Below are 18873 nucleotides of genomic sequence, written 5' to 3'. Positions count from 1 at the left end.
GTTCATGCCTCTTTCGCTGAAAAACCCTGTGGGAAAAAACAGTCAAAGAAAAGAGTACATGTGATATGTATGACTTTGTGGTGCATTCATAGCAGGAATATGAGATTTTGTCACTCCTTTATGATCAGTAAATGCATCTGGCAAATTACTTGCTAAGTATTGCAAGTTAATTATCCTTTGAACTTCCAGTTCAGATTCATTAGTACGTGGATCTAAATAGTGAAGATTCTTTTCATTCCATGAAATTTCTCGACATTGTGTTGAAGTTGGGCTTTTGTCTCCCCCTAATGTCGGGAAATGATCTTCATCAAAAATACAGTCAGCGTACCGGGCAGTAAATTGATCCCCAGTCATGGGTTCAAGAAATTTAATTATAGATGGAGATTCATAACCCACGTATATACCTAGCTTACGCTGAGGGCCCATTGTGGTACGTTTTGGTGGCGCTATTGGAGTATAAACTCCACAACCAAAAATTCGCAGATGGGAAATGTTTGGTTCTTTACCACGTACTAATTGTATTGGGGAATATTCATGATATGCAGTTGGTCGGATTTGGAGCAAATTTGCAGCATGCAAAATCGCATGACCCCAACAAGTAATAGGTAAGTTTGATTTTTGTAGCAATGGTCTAGCTACTAGTTTTAAACGTTTGATCAAGGATTCAGCTAGACCATTTTGTGTGTGGACATATGGAACAGGATGCTCCACTTTGATACCCAATGACATACAATATTCATCAAAAGATTTTGATGTGAATTCACCAGCGTTATCCATTCGAATGGACTTTATTGGGTAATCAGGGAATTGAGCTCTTAATTCAATTATTTTGGCAATAAGCTTTGCAAATGCTTTATTGCGAGTAGATAATAAGCATACATAAGTCCATCGAGTAGAAGCATCAATCAGGACCATAAAATATTGGAATGGTCCGGACGCCGGGTGGATTGGTCCACATATATCTCCTTGAATTCGTTCAAGAAAAGAAGGAGATTCTAATTTAACTTTGGTACGAGAAGGTCGTACTATAAGCTTACCTTTTGCACATGCTTCACAAACAAATTCATTTGAATATGATAGATCTTTTGTTTGTATATTGTGCCCAATAGCATTATTAATAATCCGACGTATCATATTTTGCCCAGGATGACCCAAACGTTCATGCCATAATATAAAAGATTTTGGGTCTTTAAATTTTACGCTTAACGCAACATGATTGTTAGGTTTAATGTGAGTATAATACAACCCAGTGGAGAAAGAAGGGAACTTCTCAAGAATTTGTTTTCTACATCCAACATTCTGAGTGATGATCAGAAATTCATTATTGTTATCAGTTTCAGTTTCAATGTGAAAACCGTTTAGTCGGATGTCTTTAAAACTAAGAAGGGTACGTTTTGATTGTGGATACAAAAGTGCATCATTGATAATTAATTCTGTACCCATAGGGAGTATTAGAGAAGCTCTTCCAGAGCCGACAATAAGGATATTGTCATTTGCAATTGTAGTGACACTCCCCCTTTTTTCAGTAAGAGTTTGAAAATATTTTCTATCAGTAAGTATAGTATGTGTTGTGGCACTATCCACTAGACACAATGTACTTTCATTCTCCATGAGTTGCAAGTTTGAGTTTGACATTCTAAAAGCAAAGAAGTAGAATATAAATCAAGAAAATAGCAAATAAAGATAGCAAATAGGTCACAATAATAATAGAATTTTAAGTATTGCAAACACACAAAAACAAACTAAATTACTAACAGTTTGCAAATAAAACGTGAACCATAAATAAAATCCTAAAATGTCTGAATAGTCCAACAAATGAAATTACTTTTTCATATAGATATTGCTTTTCCTCGGCCTCTCCCTCGACCACCTCTATAAGTGGTAGCATGTGCTTCAGGCACTGCTTGTGAACCAACTGGTCTTGCATTGTGGTTTCTCATCAAAAGTTGATTATGTTTCTCTGCTACAAGTAAAGCATAAATGAGTTCAGAATGCCTAGTATAATTCTTGGCCCTGTACTGCTGCTGGAGTACAAGGTTACTGGCATGAAAAGTAGATAGAGTCTTCTCTATCAAATCAATCTCTGTAACTTCTTGCTTACAGAGTTTCAGCTGTGACACAATACGGTGTAAGGTAGAATTGTACTCAATCACGGACTTAAAATCTTGAAAGCGTAAATTCAGCCAATCATATTGTGCCTGAGGGAGAATAATGGTATTTTGTTGATCAAAGCGATCCTTCAGGGATTGCCATAGGACAACAGGGTCCTTTTCAGTAAGGTACTCATTTTTTAAGTCCTTATTCAGATGATGACGCAAGAAAATCAAAGCTTTCGCCTTCTGGGCGAAGCTACATGAAGAATCTGGAACTATAGCGTCGCTCAGATCACATGAGGCGATGTATATTTCAACATCCAAAGTCCAAGTCAAATAGTTACCACCATCAAGAGCAAGTTCGATGAATTCTCTTTTGTTGATATCAGACATATTCAAACTATAACAAATAATGAAAAGAAAAAAAAATTCAATTACCAAGAGGAAAATAGATATTATATAATACATCTATCCCAACATATTAAATATATATATATATATATTAACAATTAACAATTAAAAACGAATTCCAACATTCAATTTACTACCAGAAGTCAATCCATTAATTAAGAGACTATCCAATCTGACTATTACTCATGGGATTAACTTCAGAAACTCCATTCACTATGTTTCACTAATTGATTACTACAAAAATAGTGGATATATAGATATGCAAGATATATTCTATTAACAAAATCGAAGCAGCACACAATTTTTATAAGAATAATCCCAAATCAAACTTCTTCAAATTTCCAACAAAGAAAAAATACTTCTGAAAAGTTTGAACAATCAAAAATCCATGAATAATCAATTCAATCTGTTACGGTTATAAAGATTCGAGCGCAGTTATTGTGATGTTTGGGAAAATCAGTCTAGCGAAAGATTTTTTTTCACTTTATTTTATTTTTGGGAGAATAAAAGCGAATGAGATTAGATCTTCAAGTTTGTATTCATTCCGAAAAGTTACCGAAACAATTATATACACACAATCAAATTAAATTACACGCAATTAGAATCAAATAGCCAAATTCTTCAAACTTTCGCAAAGTTGGGCGTTAAAGTCAGAAGCGAAGAAAGAAAGAAAAAAATCACCTTGCAAGAAAAATACGATTTTTTCTTATGGTCTATCTCCGTGTTCACTCAATTGGCTAGAGACTCGTGCTGATAACGTATTGTAATATCCCCTTGAGCAAGCAATTCCAAAGTAAAGAATGGAAGATTCAGAGAGATAAGTGAAGGAGAGAAGAAGAGAGAAAAACAGATTCTGTATTCTCATAACCGTATCTGCAAGTTCCATCATACATATATATATATATATATATATATATATATATATATATATAAATAAGTAATGTACAATAAATAATATTATTTACAATAGATACAACCAGAAAATGATTTTTGGTAATTGATCCTAATTATGGACATCCTTATAAATGGGATAATAGTAGTATATGTTATTCACTACATACATCTCGTGAGAGTTCGTTAGTTGAATTTGATAGGCAAAAATCGAATAATTCTTTATGAGATACAAGATATAGTATATTTTATCATGAAAATAAACATATGTAATAATAAATCAAATCAAATTAGTATAAATTAGATCATACTCAAATCAACAACCAAGTTAGTTTAAATTTTAGACTAAATATTCAAACAAATTAAAATACAATTTACACGACGTCAATGAGATTTAAATCCGCGATTTATTGTAAAAAAGATTTTAGTGTCTCAATTTTATTGCTTGAACTAGACCTCATCTACTTCAAAAATTGAATTGTTAAGTGCGGACAACACTCTCTATTTAAACTCATTCGCTAAGGGTGTGGTTGCTTTGGTTGTAAAATTTGCAATGGAAAATGATGGATAAGAAAATATGAGAAACTATTATATATTTTTTTTACCATATATTTACTAGAGATGAAAAGATGAGAAAATGTTGAAAAATATTTTCACACCCCTACTTTAGGATAATATTATTCAACATTAGAGAGAAAATGAGTTATCCAGAAAATTTTTCACCTTGTTTGAATTTTATTTTTCATCATAGTAAATATGTGAAAATGGTGAAAAATTGATGAAAATATATTTTTTCTATCAAATGAACGCACCCTAAACGTAAAATATTTTCTAAATTAAACAATAGAAAACACAAAATAATGTTCTATTTGAGGCCCAATATCGAAGGTGTGAGCCCAAAGCACAACAAAGTGTTTGGAACTTGGGTTATACATGTAAATTTTGTCATATTAAATAATTTTAATATGTTAATAGTGATTATATATTGAAGCAAATAAGTATTAAAATTTAAAAGGCAGACATTTAATAATATTTCTGTGTATAACACTAAATGATCAAAACGACTAGTTTATGGAATATTAGTACTATATAATTGTCAGTCAAATTTATTAGCGCTGTCGTATTCTTCTCGTTTTAGTACATTTTTATTAAGAGAAATCACGTGATTCTTTTAATTTGTTGGACTTATATATTTTTAATATGAAAATATGACTTCAAGTACAATAGCAAATATACATTTATTTTTCGTTATAAAAAGATATGAACATAGATAAGTATGAATAGGGCTGGGATCGGGGAGACGGGTACCCTACCCAAAAAAATCGGGTACCCAATCCCAAATATGACGGAAAATCGATACACGACCCCAAACCCGATTAAAAAATCGGGTACCCTAATACCCGACTCGGGTATCCGAATTACCCGATCAAAATGTTAATTTCCAAAGTCAAACTAGAAATCGGGTAAATCGGGTATTAGGGAACCCGAATTACCCGATTTGGCTTAATAGGGTATTCGGGGTACCCTAATACCCGATTAAAAAAAAAATCGAAAATGTGCCCTCTATTTTAAGCCCTTTCCCTATATAATTGTGTACGTTTTCAATCCCATGTATTAACAAATACTATATAACAACAAATCAAAAATCAACAAGCACAAATTTCAGCTCCCAAGTCTAAAATTTTAAATTGAACGAACATCTAAAGTACCCAAGTACGTTGTGACATAAACAAATGTCAAAGTCAAATACTCAAATACATCACAATCACAAAATGACAAAATGATACCCATGGGTCATGACAAAGTACCCGATACCCGATTTTTTCGGATCGGGTAATCGAGTACTCGATACCCGATCCCAAACTTCTCAGCCCTAAGTATGAATAAACTTGTGCCTAACACTAAATGTAACTTTTAAGATTAATCATTATGTATTTAACTCAATTCCTAAACTCTGTTTTGTTTACTAAGTATTACTAGCATTTGCACCCCGTGCAAGGCACGAGAAAATATTTTTAAATTTTAAATTTATATAAAATTAATACTAATTCAATTATCATACTTATAAATATAATAATAAAATTAATTTTAATTGAATATATTTGAGTTAAATATCAAAATAAAAAAATAAAGAAGAATTCACAATTATAAAATATGATACTATGAAAAGTTAAAAAAAATAAAAAAATTATAAAAAAATAAATTTATTCAAAAAAGATGAGAGAGTAGAGATAAATTTTTAAAATTTTACTAATATTTAAACAAGTATAACTTTTTACATTTTAAATCAAATATTTACATAAAATATATCACATTAAAGCTCTTATCGTGATCTTTAATTTGATATGCATATTAAATATTTTTTAATTAATCGAATTTCTTAATTTAGGAAAGAAATAAAACAAAAATAAAAAGTTAAAAAAAGAAAAAGAAAAAATATAGTATCCAAATAAACAATCAATTTTATTATAATTACAAAATTTTCATTCAGTTTTTAAATTAATTTGTAATTAATTTTAATTTAAAAGTTACCTTTTTGATATATTATAAATTATAAATTATAGATTGTAGATATGAATTCTTTTAATAATTTTAGTATCTTTGGGCCTTTTCTGCAATTGGACCACACATTGCAAATTCAAAACCCTAAACCCCCAAATCCAAATAGAATAAAACAAAAACAAAAATAAAATAATAAAACATCATTGACTGAAGAACTTGTGGAAATGGATGATTCTCTTCACCTCCACAAACTCATAAATTCAAATTATCCATTCAAAATCTACTTAGCTCTCACCTCACACCAACAACAACAAAACTCAATGCCACCTCCATTAAACTTAACTCACTCTTCTTACCAATAATCCTCTCCACAATCATTCACAATGATTGCAACCCTCTCTTCATCTCCTCACCCACTGCCCAGATTCAGCACTTCAAGAACACCCATCTCCGATTTCTCCCCCAATTCCAAAACCCATTTATCTTCTTCACCATGTTCGATAATTTGCAGAGGAAGTCCGTTTCTCTCTTCACCATGTTCGATAATTTGCAGAGGAAGTCCGTTTCTCTTCAGGAGCAGAGGATTGAGGCATAATACGAGGAAAAAGTTTCAAACTTGCGCGATTGGCGGGCTCGATCTAGCTGGGTTCGAGAGCGCTCAATCAGTAATTGAAGCAGCCGCGGTTTTGACTGCGATCATCGTAGTTCACGAGAGCGGCCATTTCTTCGCGGCCTATCTTCAGGGGATTCATGTGAGTAAATTCGCTGTTGGATTCGGTCCAATTTTAGCTAGATTCAATTCGAAAAACGTTGAGTATTCGATTAGGGCTTTTCCCCTTGGTGGATTTGTCGCGTTTCCTGATAATGATCCCGATAGCGAAATCCCTAATGATGATGTGAATTTGCTGAAAAATAGGCCGATTTTCGATAGGGTTGTTGTGATTTCTGCTGGTGTGATTGCCAACATTGTGTTTGCTTATGTTATCATCTTTGCACAAGTACTGTTTGTTGGATTGCCTGTTCAAGAATCGTTCCCCGGCGTGCTTGTGCCGGAGGTGAGGCCGTTTTCGGCTGCCTCAAGAGACGGTTTGTTGCCCGGTGATGTCATTTTAGGCGTAGACGACATTGAGCTTTCACGAACTGGCCCTAGTTTGGTTTCTGAGGTCGTTGACGCAATTAGGAATAGCCCAAAAAGGAAGGTGGTGTTCAAAATCGGGAGGGGAGGCGAGAATGTGAAGATCAACATCACTCCGGATGAGAATGTGGATGGTACCGGGAGGATTGGAGTTCAGTTGTCGCCTAATGTGAAGTTGACGAAGGTTAAGCCGAGGGATCTGTTTGAGGTGTTCCGTTTCTCTGGCCGTGAGTTCTGGGGCCTGTCATCGAATGTTCTTGATAGTTTGAAGCAGACATTTATGAATTTCTCTCAGTCTGCGAGTAAGGTTTCTGGCCCCGTTGCTATTATAGCCGTTGGTGCAGAGGTTGCAAAGTCGAACGCTGATGGACTTTTCCAGTTTGCTGCTATTTTGAATCTGAATCTCGCTGTGATAAACCTTCTGCCTCTGCCTGCTTTGGATGGTGGCTCGTTGGCGTTCATCCTCATAGAGGCGGCCAGAGGCGGGAGGAAGCTCCCGTTTGAGTTGGAGCAGCGGATCATGTCGTCTGGGATCATGCTGGTTATCATCCTCGGGGTTTTCCTCCTTGTTCGTGATACGTTAAACCTGGACATCATCAAGGATTTGTTATGATGCTTGCTCAGATTCGATGATTTGCATCATGCTTCGCTTTCTTGATCGCGTTGCAGGCGTTTTGGTGTATGGAGATGCGAGGGGGTGGCAAAGGATGCATACACTGTTGTTTCGTCTAAGACCACACGATAAGTCCCTTTTTCATCTGGATCTCATTGAGCCCTAGCTAGTGTCTATTATTGATTGTCTAGTGCTCAACACATTGGGCTAAATACTTAGATTCTATATAATGTTTATAAATTCGAGAACCAATTTACAGTTACAAGTTGGAGGTGAACGCGTGATATACGTATTTCTGGCCCGATCATTCTGATATGATGAATTCATGATCTTTGTATAGTTTCTCGAGATCATATGTGTATCATTTTTCGTGTTGCTGCCTAATCTATTATCCGTGCTGCTGTAATATTCTCGTTCTTGAAATGCTTATGATGTCGATGTCTTTGTTGCCGGTTGTTAGCTGCTGCATTGTTGTTGTCGTCGTCGTTGTTGTTGTTATTGTTCAGATAAATCAATGAGACCTTTGGTTATGAAATAGCATGTTTTTGGGTGAAGTTCACCTCTCTCTCTCTGTGCTACATTCTCTCTCTTGGGTGAAGTTCTTCAATATCAAGGGGGTGTTTGGTTTTGGGTTTTACATCATATTAGTTAAGTTAATACAGAATAGTAAAGAGTTTGGTATTCTATAACACTTATGCGGATGGTCCTGTGATATGTGAAGGCCCTGAGCTAAAAATCCGGATTACGTAGGATTATTAATACCGCTTCCCCCCTCGGATTACGCAGGACAATTAATACGGCCTTGCAATTGTGTCCATTTTAATCTTATCTAACCTAGAAATATGGATATCAAACGAAAATCATGATTAATTAACCATAATAGCAAACAACCAACCAATATTAGTAACACATATTTATTCACGCTAATAATTTAGTTTACCAACTTTTTTTTGACTAATCCCTTACCAAAAACCAAACACGCCCCAAGAGTGGGAGATTTATCTCTCTCTCTCCATGTTACATCTTATGGCATAAACCTAGTGAGCTCATCTATATGATTGCTTTTACATTGAAGGAAATGAAATTGGTTGGTTACAATATTTCTCTAGATAGGTAGTCAATAATTATCTACACTACTTATTAATGATATAGTAATAATAAGTTGCATATCTAGCTTTAAAATAACAAGTGAGAAGTGCAAGTTAAAAAGAAAAAATAATAACAAGTGAGAAGTGTTGAAGATGATTCAAGAAAAGATAATTTTCAATTCATTAAATTTACTTGCCTTCTGTTTCTTGTTTGTTAAAGAAGGCTATAATTGAAGAGGAACTGTTGAAATACAACTTTCACACACGATATAATTCTATTTTGAAAAGGAGAAACATCAAGAAGCCAAAGTTATGTAGTAAATATTTTAACATGATTATCTTCATCGGCCACCTCCACCGCCGGAGCCGCTGCCTACCCCAACGCCGGTGCCTGAGCCGGAACCACCACCTACTCCCACGCCAATCCCAATGCCGATACCTACACCAACTCCTCCACCGCGCCCTCCGCCAGCTCCACCTCCTAGGCCACCACCAGCTCCGCCTCCTAATCCTCCACCAGCACCACCACCGAACCCACCACCATGCCCCGAACCACCACCTAAACCTCCTCCTCCACCGCCACCACCTCCTCCGCCTCCACCTCCACCACCGCCAACACCTCCGGCACCAACACCTCCACCGGCACCAAATCCACTACCATGGCCAGATCCTCCCCCTAAACCACCTCCTCCACCTCCGCCTCCACCCCCACCACCACCTCCTCCACCTACTCCACCTGCACCGCCTCCAACACCACCTCCCGCTCCAAACCCTCCACCGGAACCGGAACCACCCCAACCCCGCCTCCACCACCTTGTCCTCCTCCTCCACCCCCTCCAAGACCTCCACCTCCACCCGCTCCGCCTCCAACACCACCTCCCGCTCCAAACCCTCCACCCGAGCCAGAACCACCCCCGATCCCGCCTCCACCACCTTGTCCTCCTCCTCCACCCCCTCCAAGACCTCCTCCTCCACCGGCACCCCCACCAACCCCACCTCCAGCTCCAAATCCTCCTCCACTCCCGGAACCTCCCCCTACTCCTCCTCCTCCTCCTCCTCCACCAAGTCCACCACCCCCTCCAACTCCACCACCACCACCTAGTCCACCTCCACCTCCACCACCAAGGCCTCCGCCTCCTCCTGCACTACCACCACGTCCACCACCAAGGCCTCCGCCTCCTCCACGTCCCCCACCATAACCTCCGCCCCTCCCACGGCCGTAGCAGCCGCGCCGGCTATACCTGCAATCGTCCTCTCTCCAACCCTCCTTGTCAACTCTTTCATCACCAAGAATCTCTCCACTCAAATTCAACACCAAGATCATGAGAAGGGCCAAACCACACACCCATTTTTGAGAAAACCCCATTGCTATCAAACTCAAAAAAGGCTTAGTTATCTCGCTTCAACGCTGCATGCTGCTTATATATAGAGCAAAAATGGAGGAACAACTCACTCGCATCTACCCGCCATTAATGCACACAAACTTGCATGGTTACATCGACGCGTTTGAGCAGATGGGGAAGTGGCGGGAGAGTAATTAATGTTCAAAAAGTCAATCCAGATAAGGGGTTGAAACTGGTAATTAACTTTCAAATTCAACTTACCCACACACACACTCTCTCTCTCTCTTATTTAAGGATTTTGTAGAGTGATGGGAAATAAAACATGGGTCAACTAATAGTATTAACAAAGTTCGATAGGATATTTCTTTACACAACACGCACACACAAAGACAACACGCACACACAAACACGAGCATAGAGTAGAGAGGTCCATTTAAATCCTTGATTTCTAAAATTTAAATTTATTAAAAGTTTGTGGTTGGAATAGTGAAATAATTAATGCTTATGAATCAATTTCAACATACTTGCTATATCAATTAATTTATTTATTTATTTGAAAAAAAATATATTTTCGCATCGTGTATTCAAGAGATGGACTTAGAGCATCCACAATGCACGTACTCGAGTGCCTACTCGAGTAGAGCGTTGCACTCGAGTAGGGCGTTGCAGGGGGGCTACTCGAGTGATACTCGAGTCTTCGAGTATGCACGATGGGGGGAGAGGGAAGGCGCGTGCATTGCACGCGCCTTAATTAAAAAAAAAAATAATCAAATTTTAAATTCAAAATTTGACTGTTTTTCCTCGATCTCCGTGCTTTGACCGACCGTTTCATATTTTTTTTTCTTCTTCTTCTCCTTTTTAAAAAACCCCTCATCCTCCATTTATCCTCACATTTCTTCTTCTCCAATTTTTCTTCTCCTCAATTTCTCTTTTAATTTTCTTCCTTCATGGATCCACACAATCCTTTCTATGATCCTAATTGGTGCCCCGATCTCTCCGCCGATTATCACCCCGATATGGGGGGAATCATCTTGGAGGAGACCCCAGCCGAGGAGGAACCAGTCAGTGCAGAGCAAAGTGCCTCCAAACCAAAGAAGGGCGGCCGGAGGAAGGAAATGGCCAACAAAATCAAGCACGACAAGGAAGTAAGGATCCGTCATACTTACCATCCCGAGCATACGGATCTCATCGTCCAAGTTTGGGCGGAGGAGACGAACGACGCCATCCGTGGGACGGATCAGAAGGGGGAGGCGTATTGGGGACGGATCCGCGAACGTGTCAACCCCATCATCGGCGTCGACCTTAAGATCCGACAACTTCAAGGCCACTGGGCCCGAGTGAGCGCGGATGTGCGTATCTGGGAAGCTATTTGGACGAAGACGCGCAACAATTGGCCTTCGGGCCATTTTGACGATATGCTCCGGGACAAGGCCCAAATCCTCTTCAAGGGTCGAAGCCCACAAAAGGCCGCATTCAACTATTGGAACGCGTGGAAAGTTCTCAAGAACAATCACAAGTTCAAGTCGATGTACCTCGCCGGAGACGTGCACGCCTCCAAGAGGACAAAGACTACGGCAGATGGCGGCTTTACAACCTTGGCGACGGGCGAAGAGATCTCTTCTTCTTGGCCCATTGGAAACAAGGCGGTGAAGGCGGCGGCGAAGGCGTCAGCGTCGCAGATGAGCTCGGAGCCTCCACCCGAAATAGTGGAGAGGTTGGACAGGTCCGACCAACAGATGAGGGCATTCACCGCCCAATACATGCGGAGGAACGATATCAAGGAGAGGGAGCTCGATATGCAGCTCCTGAACGCGGATACGACGCACATGACGGATGCACAAATGGCATTGCACGCGTCCATGGTCGCCGACGTGCTCAGGCGTCGTGGTCTAGACTAGGATTTTAATTATATAATTTTAATGATGGTTTTTTATGATGTTTTAGGTGTTTTTAAATTTGGGTAAAGGTGCAGATTAATCCCTAAAGTAGACCCCCCTAGAGCGTTTAGCCCCCCACACTCGACTTTGGTGCAAATACCTCCCCTATAGTACATAAAAAATATGCAACTTAACCCACGAAGAAACGGACTTCTAACACCGTTTCCTCGATTTTTTTTTCATTTATTTTGTAGTGGGTTCCACCTTCAATTGAATCCTACTATGAGGGGGTCAAACCTTCTTCTCTGTTAGTTTCTGCTTCACGGTGTCTCCCCCCAAAATTCATCCTACTGTGCCGCCACTACCGCCTCATTCAGCGCCGGGTGGCCATACAACACCGACTCCACCACCACGCTGCTCATATTCTCCCCGTCGTTGATGATCACGTCTTTGGACCGATCCTTGACCTCTAGGTAGTCGTCGGGATGCATAATTAACCCCCACGTCGCCGGTGAAGAACCACCCATTTTTCAACGCCTTGACAGTGGTGACAGCGTCTTTGATGTAGCCGGCATCACGCAGCCGTTTGCTGAGCACCACCTTCCTCTTCCTCCTCCTCCGACCACTGCCACCACCACCTCCATTCCGCTCTCCATTCCTCTGCGGCGCCGGCGAACCTCGGCGCGGCGGCTCCCGCACGAACCCCGCGTCGCCGGCGGAGGTGACGGTGTAGAGGAGCTAGTTGTCAGAGAGAACCGCGTCTCCGCGCTTCTTGGACGGAGAAGTTGTTGGGGCGGCAGGGGGTGGAGGAGCAGGACGAAGAAACTGTTGGGGCAGCAGGGGGTGGAGGAGCAGGACGAAGAAGCTGTTGGGGCGGCGGGGGGAGGAGGAGCAGGACGGAGAAGCTATTTGGGCGGCGGGGGATGGAGGAGCGACGGACTTGCTTCTCCCAGGCGGCGCCGCTGCCGTAGAAGGCGGAGGAATGAAGGTGGTGGTGGTGGTGGTCGGAGGAGGAGGAGGAAGAGGAAAGGGACGAGAAGAGAGTAGTTGATTTGTTTAAGGTGGGATCCACTACAAAATAAATGAAAAAAAAAATAAAAAAAAATTCAAGGAAACGGTGTTAGAAGTCCGTTTTCTTCGTGGGTTAAGTTGCATATTTTTTATGTACTATAAGAGAGATATTTGCACCAAAGTCGAGTGTGGGGGCTAAACGCTCTAGGGGGTCTACTTTAAGGACTAATTTGCACATTTGCCCTTTAAATTTTATGTAATTTTTAATGATGTTTTAGTTTAATGACGTATTTAACTATTAAAAAAATATGTTATTTAAATTTGAGCAATTAAATTTAAATGAAAACATAAAAATCAAAATTAATGTTATCAAGTAGGCTACCAAATAATCCCAATGCAGCAATACTTACTCAATGTGGTCCTCCACTATCAAGTAAGCCCATTCCGGATGTGGTCCTCCACTATCAAGTAAGCTCATTCCGGATGCGCTTCTAACTCATTTATCTTCTTCACCATGTTCGATAATTTGCAGAGGAAGTCCGTTTCTCTTCAGGAGCAGAGGATTGAGGCATAATACGAGGAAAAAGTTTCAAACTTGCGCGATTGGCGGGCTCGATCTAGCTGGGTTCGAGAGCGCTCAATCAGTAATTGAAGCAGCCGCCGTTTTGACTGCGATCATCGTAGTTCACGAGAGCGGCCATTTCTTCGCGGCTTATCTTCAGGGGATTCATGTGAGTAAATTCTCTGTTGGATTCGGTCCAATTTTAGCTAGATTCAATTCGAAAAACGTTGAGTATTCGATTAGGGCTTTTCCCCTTGGTGGATTTGTCGCGTTTCCTGATAATGATCCCGATAGCGAAATCCCTAATGATGATGTGAATTTGCTGAAAAATAGGCCGATTTTCGATAGGGTTGTTGTGATTTCTGCTGGTGTGATTGCCAACATTGTGTTTGCTTATGTTATCATCTTTGCACAAGTACTGTTTGTTGGATTGCCTGTTCAAGAATCGTTCCCCGGCGTGCTTGTGCCGGAGGTGAGGCCGTTTTCGGCTGCCTCAAGAGACGGTTTGTTGCCCGGTGATGTCATTTTAGGCGTAGACGACATTGAGCTTTCACGAACTGGCCCTAGTTTGGTTTCTGAGGTCGTTGACGCGATTAGGAATAGCCCAAAAAGGAAGGTGGTGTTCAAAATCGGGAGGGGAGGCGAGAATGTGAAGATCAACATCACTCCGGATGAGAATGTGGATGGTACCGGGAGGATTGGAGTTCAGTTGTCGCCTAATGTGAAGTTGACGAAGGTTAAGCCGAGGGATCTGTTTGAGGTGTTCCGTTTCTCTGGCCGTGAGTTCTGGGGCCTGTCATCGAATGTTCTTGATAGTTTGAAGCAGACGTTTATGAATTTCTCTCAGTCTGCGAGTAAGGTTTCTGGCCCCGTTGCTATTATAGCCGTTGGTGCAGAGGTTGCAAAGTCGAACGCTGATGGACTTTTCCAGTTTGCTGCTATTTTGAATCTGAATCTCGCTGTGATAAACCTTCTGCCTCTGCCTGCTTTGGATGGTGGCTCGTTGGCGTTCATCCTCATAGAGGCGGCCAGAGGCGGGAGGAAGCTCCCGTTTGAGTTGGAGCAGCGGATCATGTCGTCTGGGATCATGCTGGTTATCATCCTCGGGGTTTTCCTCCTTGTTCGTGATACGTTAAACCTGGACATCATCAAGGATTTGTTATGATGCTTGCTCAGATTCGATGATTTGCATCATGCTTCGCTTTCTTGATCGCGTTGCAGGCGTTTTGGTGTATGGAGATGCGAGGGGGTGGCAAAGGATGCATACACTGTTGTTTCGTCTAAGACCACACGATAAGTCCCTTTTTCATCTGGATCTCATTGAGCCCTAGCTAGTGTCTATTATTGATTGTCTAGTGCTCAACACATTGGGCTAAATACTTAGATTCTATATAATGTTTATAAATTCGAGAATCAATTTACAGTTACAAGTTGGAGGTGAATGCGTGATATACGTATTTCTGGCTCGATCATTCTGATATGATGAATTCATGATCTTTGTATAGTTTCTCGAGATCATGTGTGTATCATTTTTCGTGTTGCTGCCTAATCTATTATCCGTGCTGCTGTAATATTCTCGTTCTTGAAATGCTTATGATGTCGATGTCTTTGTTGCCGGTTGTTAGCTGCTGCATTGTTGTTGTTGTTGTCGTTGTTGTTATTGTTCAGATAAATCAATGAGACCTTTGGTTATGAAATAGCATGTTTTTGGGTGAAGTTCACCTCTCTCTCTCTCTCTTGGGTGAAGTTCTTCAATCTCAAGAGTGGGAGATTTATCTCTCTCTCTCTCTCTCTCTCCATGTTACATCTTATGGCATAAACCTAGTGAGCTCATCTATATGATTGCTTTTACATTGAAGGAAATGAAATTGGTTGGTTACAATATTTCTCTAGATAGGTAGTCAATAATTATCTACACTACTTATTAATGATATAGTATTAATAAGTTGCATATCTAGCTTTAAAATAACAAGTGAGAAGTGCAAGTTAAAAAGAAAAACTAATAACAAGTGAGAAGTGTTGAAGATGATTCAAGAAAAGATAATTTTCAATTCATTAAATTTACTTGCCTTCTGTTTCTTGTTTGTTAAAGAAGGCTATAATTGAAGAGGAACTGTTGAAATACAACTTTCACACACGATATAATTCTATTTTGAAAAGGAGAAACATCAAGAAGCCAAAGTTATGTAGTAAATGTTTTAACATAATTATCTTCATCGGCCACCGCCACCGCCGGAGCCGCTGCCTACCCCAACGCCGGTGCCGGAGCCGGAACCACCGCCTACTCCCACGCCAATCCCAATGCCGATACCTACACCAACTCCTCCACCGCGCCCTCCGCCTGCTCCTCCTCCTAGGCCACCACCAGCTCCGCCTCCTAATCCTCCACCAGCACCACCACCGAACCCACCACCATGCCCCGAACCACCACCTAAACCTCCTCCTCCACCGCCACCACCTCCTCCGCCTCCACCTCCACCACCGCCAACACCTCCGGCACCAACACCTCCACCGGCACCAAATCCACTACCATGGCCAGATCCTCCCCCTAAACCACCTCCTCCACCTCCGCCTCCACCCCCACCACCACCTCCTCCACCTACTCCACCTGCACCGCCTCCAACACCACCTCCCGCTCCAAACCCTCCACCGGAACCGGAACCACCCCCAACCCCGCCTCCACCACCTTGTCCTCCTCCTCCACCCCCTCCAAGACCTCCACCTCCACCCGCTCCGCCTCCAACACCACCTCCCGCTCCAAACCCTCCACCCGAGCCAGAACCACCCCCGATCCCGCCTCCACCACCTTGTCCTCCTCCTCCACCCCCTCCAAGTCCCCCTCCTCCACCGGCACCCCCACCAACCCCACCTCCAGCTCCAAATCCTCCTCCACTCCCGGAACCTCCCCCTACTCCTCCTCCTCCTCCTCCACCAAGTCCACCACCCCCTCCAACTCCACCACCACCACCTAGTCCACCTCCACCTCCACCACCACGTCCACCACCAAGGCCTCCGCCTCCTCCTGCACCACCACCTAGTCCACCTCCACCACCACGTCCACCACCAAAGCCTCCGCCTCCTCCACGTCCCCCACCATAACCTCCGCCCCTCCCACGGCCGTAGCAGCCGCGCCGGCTATACCTGCAATCATCCTCTCTCCAACCCTCCTTGTCAACTCTTTCATCACCAAGAATCTCCCCACTCAAATTCAACACCAAGATCATGAGAAGGGCCAAACCACACACCCATTTTTGAGAAAACCCCATTGCTATGAAACTCAGAAAAGGCTTAGTTATCTCGCTTCAACGCTGCATGCTGCTTATATATAGAGCAACAATGGAGGAACAGCTCAGTCACATCTACCCACCATTAATGCACACAAACTTGCATGGTTACATCGACGCGTTTGAGCAGATGGGGAAGTGGCGGGGAGAGTAATTAATGTTCAAAAAGTCAATCCAGATAAGGGGTTGAAACTGGTAATTAACTTTCAAATTCAACTTACCGACACACACACACACACTCTCTCTCTCTTATTTAAGGTTTTTGTAGTGATGGAGATAAAACATGGGTCAACTAATAGTATTAACAAAGTTTGCTAGGATATTTCTTTGCACAACAAGCACACACAAACACTAGCATAGAGTAGAGAGGTCCATTTAAATCCTTGATTTCTAAAATTTAAATTTATTAAAAGTTGTGGTTGGAATAGTGAAATAATTAATGCTTCAATTTCAAAATACTTGCTATATCAAGTAATTTATTTATTTATTTAAAAAAAAAATATGATTTTCGCATCCTGTATTCAAGAGATGGACTTATAACTCATATAAACTCTTTTAGGTTATTTTTTTTTTGGTTAATTGGCTATAAATACAAGATTTATACCTAAATTTTGATTTTTAATCCTAACTATTTTTTTGGTCAACAAATACATAAATTTTTAAACATTTTAGAATTTGAAGGTATATATTGCTGGAAATCTCTTGATGATACCCATATTGTTGGGTTTCACCGGAAGTGGTGGGAAAAATAAATATAGAGTTTCATGACATCGATTTTCATGTCATTTTTCGACCACTATCAGTTATCAAAATCTAACAATATGAGTATTATTAGAAATATAACTTAAAGAGCTTTCCAACAGCATCTTCGGATTGCTCATTGAATTTCAGACAATCAAATTATTAGCCAACGAACTTTGAGCTTAGGTCAATTTTTTTTTAAAAAAAACAATAATTTATGTGTATTTTTATTGCAAAATAGATTTGTTTAAAAACCAAAATTTGGATATAGTTCGCATATTTATAGGTAATTAATCTTTTTTTTATAATTTATAGTTCGTATAATTTATTATAGCAAATAGAAAAAGAATTTAAGTGTCCAGTTTTCTCCAAATAAAATAAAATTAAATAAAAACCTTTAATGATTACAGTTAGATGGAGAAATATGTGAATTGTGTATCTGACCTGTTCAAGCACTAGACTCAGTCCACCTTATCATTAATATCTCACATGCATTCATTTATTACAAGTATTATTGCCAGAACTGTATAAAAACAATTATGTATATTATTAATAATAATAGTAATACTAATAATAAAATAAGAAACAATCCACCCAAATGGCCATAATGAAGAATGAAAATCAAATTTTGTCCACCATTTGAAAAAACACAAATTTTGGCCATTTTTATTGATTTGGACGCTTTTGCCCTTAATGAGGCGGACTGGGTAGGATCAGACACGCGGGTCGCGTGCCGGGTCGGGTTAGGCACTTATGGCACTATTAGTGCCATAAGTGCCAAGATGGCACTTATGACACTAATAGTGCCATAAGTGCCATAAGTGCACACTTCCCCCTAGGGTTTAGATATTCCATTTAGGGTTTAGATTATTCATTTGGGGTTTAGATGTTCCATTTAGGGTTTAGATTATCCATTTAGGGTTTAGATGTTCCATTTAGGGTTTAAATGATGTTGTTGTTTCTGTATTTGTGCTGATGACCATTTTACTTAGTTTTATTTTGAATTTCGTTGGCACTTATGGCACTAATAGTGCCATAAGTGCCAAAATGACTATTTTACTTGGTTTTATTTTGGATTTTCGATGGCACTTATGGCACTATTAGTGCCATAAGTGCCATCTTGGCACTTATGGCACTAATAGTGCCATAAGTGCCTAACCCGACCCGGCACGCGACCCGCGTGTCTGACCCTACCCAGTCCGCCCAATTAAGGGCAAAAGCGTCCCAAAGCTATAAAAATGGCCAAAATTTGTGTTTTTTCAATGTGTGGCCATAAATTGTGTTTTATGCTTCATTTTGGCTACTTCAAAATTTTACTCATA

The 18873-nt window shown here is 40.5% G+C and overlaps 5 protein-coding genes across 6 annotated transcripts; 2 read left to right on the top strand and 3 right to left on the bottom strand.

Annotated features, from left to right (window-relative positions):
- Positions 1–1779: 1779 nt before the first annotated feature.
- Positions 1780–3362, bottom strand: LOC131012757 (uncharacterized). The gene is made up of 2 exons (XM_057940762.1): positions 3186–3362; positions 1780–2493 (listed from the first exon to the last, which is right to left on the bottom strand). The coding sequence occupies exon 2, from the start codon at positions 2484–2486 to the stop codon at positions 1830–1832; it is 657 nt and encodes a 218-aa protein (XP_057796745.1). The 5' UTR covers positions 2487–2493; positions 3186–3362; the 3' UTR covers positions 1780–1829.
- Positions 3363–6071: 2709 nt separating this feature from the next.
- LOC131012740 (membrane metalloprotease ARASP, chloroplastic-like) lies at positions 6072–8204 on the top strand. Of its 2 annotated transcripts, XM_057940740.1 has the most exons (2): positions 6127–6425; positions 6468–8204. In XM_057940740.1, exons 1-2 carry the CDS (start codon positions 6281–6283, stop codon positions 7643–7645), a joined length of 1323 nt encoding a protein of 440 aa, XP_057796723.1. In that variant the 5' UTR covers positions 6127–6280; the 3' UTR covers positions 7646–8204. The 2 variants fall into 2 exon arrangements, with proteins under 2 accessions (XP_057796722.1, XP_057796723.1); XM_057940739.1 differs by having other exon boundaries at positions 6072–8204.
- An 870-nt stretch (positions 8205–9074) lies between these two features.
- On the bottom strand, positions 9075–10099 carry LOC131007872 (glycine-rich cell wall structural protein 1-like). Its single transcript, XM_057934786.1, has 2 exons — positions 9547–10099; positions 9075–9469 (listed from the first exon to the last, which is right to left on the bottom strand). Exons 1-2 carry the CDS (start codon positions 10097–10099, stop codon positions 9075–9077), a joined length of 948 nt encoding a protein of 315 aa, XP_057790769.1.
- A 1392-nt stretch (positions 10100–11491) lies between these two features.
- LOC131007871 (probable membrane metalloprotease ARASP2, chloroplastic) lies at positions 11492–15033 on the top strand. Its single transcript, XM_057934785.1, has 2 exons — positions 11492–11742; positions 13434–15033. Exons 1-2 carry the CDS (start codon positions 11492–11494, stop codon positions 14689–14691), a joined length of 1509 nt encoding a protein of 502 aa, XP_057790768.1. The 3' UTR covers positions 14692–15033.
- Positions 15034–15739: 706 nt separating this feature from the next.
- Positions 15740–16792, bottom strand: LOC131007870 (glycine-rich cell wall structural protein 1-like). Its single transcript, XM_057934784.1, has one exon. It carries the CDS (start codon positions 16790–16792, stop codon positions 15740–15742), a length of 1053 nt encoding a protein of 350 aa, XP_057790767.1.
- Positions 16793–18873: the final 2081 nt, after the last annotated feature.

This window comes from Salvia miltiorrhiza, chromosome 2, assembly GCF_028751815.1.
Source record: "Salvia miltiorrhiza cultivar Shanhuang (shh) chromosome 2, IMPLAD_Smil_shh, whole genome shotgun sequence".
NCBI classification, from domain to species: Eukaryota; Viridiplantae; Streptophyta; class Magnoliopsida; order Lamiales; family Lamiaceae; genus Salvia; species Salvia miltiorrhiza.
This window is presented reverse-complemented; position numbering and strand designations above follow the sequence as displayed.

What these genes read in the sequence shown, in the direction of transcription:
- LOC131012757 (XM_057940762.1), bottom strand. Translation starts at nt 2,486, where the DNA reads ATGTCTGATATCAACAAAAGAGAATTCATCGAACTTGCTCTTGATGGT.
- LOC131012740 (XM_057940739.1), top strand. Translation starts at nt 6,281, where the DNA reads ATGATTGCAACCCTCTCTTCATCTCCTCACCCACTGCCCAGATTCAGC.
- LOC131007872 (XM_057934786.1), bottom strand. Translation starts at nt 10,099, where the DNA reads ATGGGGTTTTCTCAAAAATGGGTGTGTGGTTTGGCCCTTCTCATGATC. An exon ending in GGGTGGAGGAGGAGGACAAG is followed by an intron (nt 9,470 to 9,546) that starts GTGGTGGAGGCG and finishes GAGGCGGTGCAG; the next exon opens with GTGGAGTAGGTGGAGGAGGT.
- LOC131007871 (XM_057934785.1), top strand. Translation starts at nt 11,492, where the DNA reads ATGCTCCGGGACAAGGCCCAAATCCTCTTCAAGGGTCGAAGCCCACAA. An exon ending in GTGAAGGCGGCGGCGAAGGC is followed by an intron (nt 11,743 to 13,433) that starts GTCAGCGTCGCA and finishes TCCACTATCAAG; the next exon opens with TAAGCTCATTCCGGATGCGC.
- LOC131007870 (XM_057934784.1), bottom strand. Translation starts at nt 16,792, where the DNA reads ATGGGGTTTTCTCAAAAATGGGTGTGTGGTTTGGCCCTTCTCATGATC.